This window comes from Nanorana parkeri, unplaced genomic scaffold (genome assembly GCF_000935625.1).
Source record: "Nanorana parkeri isolate BGI_ZX_2015 unplaced genomic scaffold, ASM93562v1 scaffold2031, whole genome shotgun sequence".
Lineage (NCBI taxonomy): Eukaryota > Metazoa > Chordata > Amphibia > Anura > Dicroglossidae > Nanorana > Nanorana parkeri.
Genome location: NW_017308299.1, coordinates 80,242 through 84,530, shown reverse-complemented (window position 1 = coordinate 84,530; position 4,289 = coordinate 80,242). Strand labels below are relative to the sequence as shown.

Genomic DNA, 4,289 nt, shown 5'->3' with positions numbered 1-4,289 from the left:
TTTTTTTTAAAGGGACAGGTGACTTTAAATGATCCATAGTACAACGACATGTTATGTACTATGGATCATGATTGAACCCCTTCATGTTAGCAGCGGAGAATTGTAACTCTATTGCTGTAATGTAGTGGAGGTGTGTGCTGTATATATGTACTACATACTACACATACATTACACACGTCCAGTACACTCCAGCAATAGATTTACAGCCAGCCCCGTCCCAGCTTCCCTCACTCACAGTTTCACTCCGAACCTTGTTGCCTCACGCGGTGCCTCTCGTAGTCGGCGCTGGGCATGATCGCTGCATCGCGTCTCGGCGCTCAGCTTGTGGGAGGCGCTCACAATTCTGCTCTGCTAACATGAATGGGTTCAACCATGATCCAGAGTACATATACAGCACATACGTCCCGTACACTGCAGTAATAGAGTTACAATGATCCCCTGCTAACATGAATGGGTTAAATCACGATCCATATTACATAACATGTAGTTGTACTACGGATCGTTTAACGCATTCATGTTAGGTCAGAATTGTAAATCTATTGCTGCAGTGTATTCTATATGTAGTACATGTACAGTACATATAGAATGCAGTGCAGCAGTAGATTGTTCTTGTTCACGCAAAAAACAAAGCCCGGGCCCCAACTTACTCACTGTTGCCTCGATCCACACGTGAGGACCTCATCGGCGCTGAGCTGGAGAGGAGCGTCGCATCACTGCTCCGGTGGGCGGCGCTCCAGGTGGGGGGTCCTAATTTAGGTGGCCGGCGACAGGGCGCAGGGGGTTCTTCACAGAGCGGTTAAAGTCTGGAACTCTCTGCCGCAGGAAGTGATTTCGGCTAAGGCCCCATTCACACTGAGCGACATGAAAATCGCGCGACTTTGAGCGATATTGCGCAACTTTTTCCTATTGGGCTGTATGCAATCAGGAGCAATATCGCTCTAAAAAAGGGTCATGTAGGAGCGACGAGATGTGAACAGCTCCATTGAAATGGATTGGAGAAGCTACATAGAGCGATATCGCTGCAAAAATCGCTTTTTTTTTAAAGGGACAGGTGACTTTAAATGATCCATAGTACAACGACATGTTATGTACTATGGATCATGATTGAACCCCTTCATGTTAGCAGCGGAGAATTGTAACTCTATTGCTGTAATGTAGTGGAGGTGTGTGCTGTATATATGTACTACATACTACACATACATTACACACGTCCAGTACACTCCAGCAATAGATTTACAGCCAGCCCCGTCCCAGCTTCCCTCACTCACAGTTTCACTCCGAACCTTGTTGCCTCACGCGGTGCCTCTCGTAGTCGGCGCTGGGCATGATCGCTGCATCGCGTCTCGGCGCTCAGCTTGTGGGAGGCGCTCACAATTCTGCTCTGCTAACATGAATGGGTTCAACCATGATCCAGAGTACATATACAGCACATACGTCCCGTACACTGCAGTAATAGAGTTACAATGATCCCCTGCTAACATGAATGGGTTAAATCACGATCCATATTACATAACATGTAGTTGTACTACGGATCGTTTAACGCATTCATGTTAGGTCAGAATTGTAAATCTATTGCTGCAGTGTATTCTATATGTAGTACATGTACAGTACATATAGAATGCAGTGCAGCAGTAGATTGTTCTTGTTCACGCAAAAAACAAAGCCCGGGCCCCAACTTACTCACTGTTGCCTCGATCCACACGTGAGGACCTCATCGGCGCTGAGCTGGAGAGGAGCGTCGCATCACTGCTCCGGTGGGCGGCGCTCCAGGTGGGGGGTCCTAATTTAGGTGGCCGGCGACAGGGCGCAGGGGGTTCTTCACAGAGCGGTTAAAGTCTGGAACTCTCTGCCGCAGGAAGTGATTTCGGCTAAGGCCCCATTCACACTGAGCGACATGAAAATCGCGCGACTTTGAGCGATATTGCGCAACTTTTTCCTATTGGGCTGTATGCAATCAGGAGCAATATCGCTCTAAAAAAGGGTCATGTAGGAGCGACGAGATGTGAACAGCTCCATTGAAATGGATTGGAGAAGCTACATAGAGCGATATCGCTGCAAAAATCGCTCGATAAATCGCTCAGGCCCCGTTCCCACTGCGCGATATGCGAATCGCGCGTTTGTCACACGATTTGCATATTGCGCGATATCGCGTTCAAGCTTGCATTGAGCAAGCTTGAATCGCGGCTAAATCCGCTCCAAAAAGGGTCCTGCTGTAGCGACACACGACCCCGCGACAGCAGGACCCTTTGCCCCATTGCAATGCATTGAAGAGCGATATCGCGCGGTAATTTGCCGCGATATCGCGGGAATTACCGCGCGACAAATCGCTCAATGTGAACGGGGCTTAAGAGTGTGGAAGCATTGAAGAGACTCCTGGACGAGTTCCTGGGAGACCAGAACATACAGGGGTACAGGTACTGCTAAGAGAATCACACATGGACTCATACACGCGCACACACCTGCTCATAAATGCATACACGCAATAGGTTGGACTTGATGGACTTATGTCTTCAACCCCCAAATACTATGTAACTATGTATTGGGGCATTAGTACAAGTACTTGTCAAAATGCCCTGTATCGGTCCCGATACCGATGCTTGTATCGGGACGTCCCTATTCTACATTATAATGTATCACGTCAGATTTTCATAGGACACTAAATTTGGGTCGGAAAACCTGATTTGTGCTCCTGACCCTTTGGCCGTGTTTCAGTTCCGGACCTGCACACCCTTCGTGAAGTGAGCAGAGTTGTCCCAGCTGAAAGGAAATCTCTTTCCTACTATAAATTCCTCTGAATGCCGATCCTTTTATGTTTCCATCTGCAGCTATCTCGAGAGTGCCGAGCGGAAGTCCTGCGGATCCTCCATCAGAGAGCGCTGGATGTGAAGCTGGATCCCGGCTTGCAGGCCAAGTGTATGACGGAGCTGGGGAAATGGTGCAACGAGAAAACGGAGACGGGGCAGGTGAGAGGGGATCCCGTTCTGCCTCCTTTTTATCCTCCCCCAATCCTAGGATATGACGATTGTATTCTCTCTCTCTCTCTCTCTCTCTCTCTCTCTCTCTCTCTCTCTCTCAGGAGTTGGAGTGTCTGCAAGATCACATGGAAGAGCTGATCCCAGAATGCCGAGAGATCGTGGGGAATCTGACGGAGCTGGAGTCTGAGGTCGGTGGCGTATATCCACGGACGCACATTTTACATAAATACAAAGATACGGAAATCTCTTCCCGTCGGTCAAATTGATTTGAAATCATCGTTATTGCATCTTGGTTGCAGAAAATGTCATTAATGAGGTTCAGAGGGACCCCGTTCTGTGCTACTGTAGAAGGAAAATAAAATGGTTCCATAACTTGCCTTCCTTCCCCGGAGGCCCGTCCTCGCCCGTCCTCAATCCCACAGCTCCATGTTCTGCTGTAGGGTCCAGACTGACTTGCTGGAGATTTACACACGGGTCCTTTCCCTGTCCTTGATGGGCAGTCACATTGCTCGCCCCTATTCCAAAGTGCCAGTTATTTCCCTTCCTTCCAAGCAGCCTAAGAGTATCAGGGTAGTGAAGAAAGATGACTCCATGCTGCTGGGGGTGTAAGTGACCCTCTTTCACTGCATGGGGGAGGTAAAGGGTCACTTTAACATACATGCAGGTCAGTTTCTTCCCCCTGACCCCCAATGTAAGGAGCATTCTTCTCACTGACCCCCAATGTAAGGAGCATTCTTCTCACTGACCCCCAATGTAAGGAGCATTCTTCCCCCTGACCTCCAATGTAAGGAGCATTCTTCCCACTGACCCCCAATGTAAGGAGCATTCGTCTCACTGACCCCCAATGTAAGGGACATTCTTCCCACTGACCCCCAATGTAAGGGACATTCTTCCCACTGACCCCCAATGTAAGGAGCATTCTTCCCACTGACCCCCAATGTAAGGGACATTCTTCCCACTGACCCCCAATGTAAGGAGCATTCTTCCCCCTGACCCCCAATGTAAGGAGCATTCTTCTCACTGACCCCCAATGTAAGGAGCATTCTTCCCACTGACCCCCAATGTAAGGAACATTCTTCCCACTGACCCCAATGTAAGGGATTCTTCCCACTGACCCCCAATGTAAGGAGCATTCTTCCCACTGACCCCCAATGTAAGGCACATTCTTCCCACTGACCCCCAATGTAAGGAGCATGCTTCCCACTGACCCCCAATGTAAGGGGCATTCTTCCCCCTGACCCCCAATGTAAGGAGCATTCTTCCCACTGACCCCCAATGTAAGGAGCATTCTTCCCACTGACCCCCAATGTAAGG

At 49.1% G+C, this 4,289-nt stretch overlaps 1 protein-coding gene across 1 annotated transcript in view; it reads left to right on the top strand.

Moving 5' to 3' along the window:
• GLG1 (golgi glycoprotein 1) overlaps nucleotides 1-4,289 on the top strand; it is a 38,015-nt gene that overhangs the window by 20,712 nt on the left and 13,014 nt on the right. Inside the window, exons 11-12 of the mRNA XM_018572437.1 lie at nucleotides 2,826-2,963; nucleotides 3,077-3,163. Coding sequence (XP_018427939.1) covers nucleotides 2,826-2,963; nucleotides 3,077-3,163 — 225 coding nt within the window. The remainder of the gene's footprint in view (nucleotides 1-2,825; nucleotides 2,964-3,076; nucleotides 3,164-4,289) is intronic.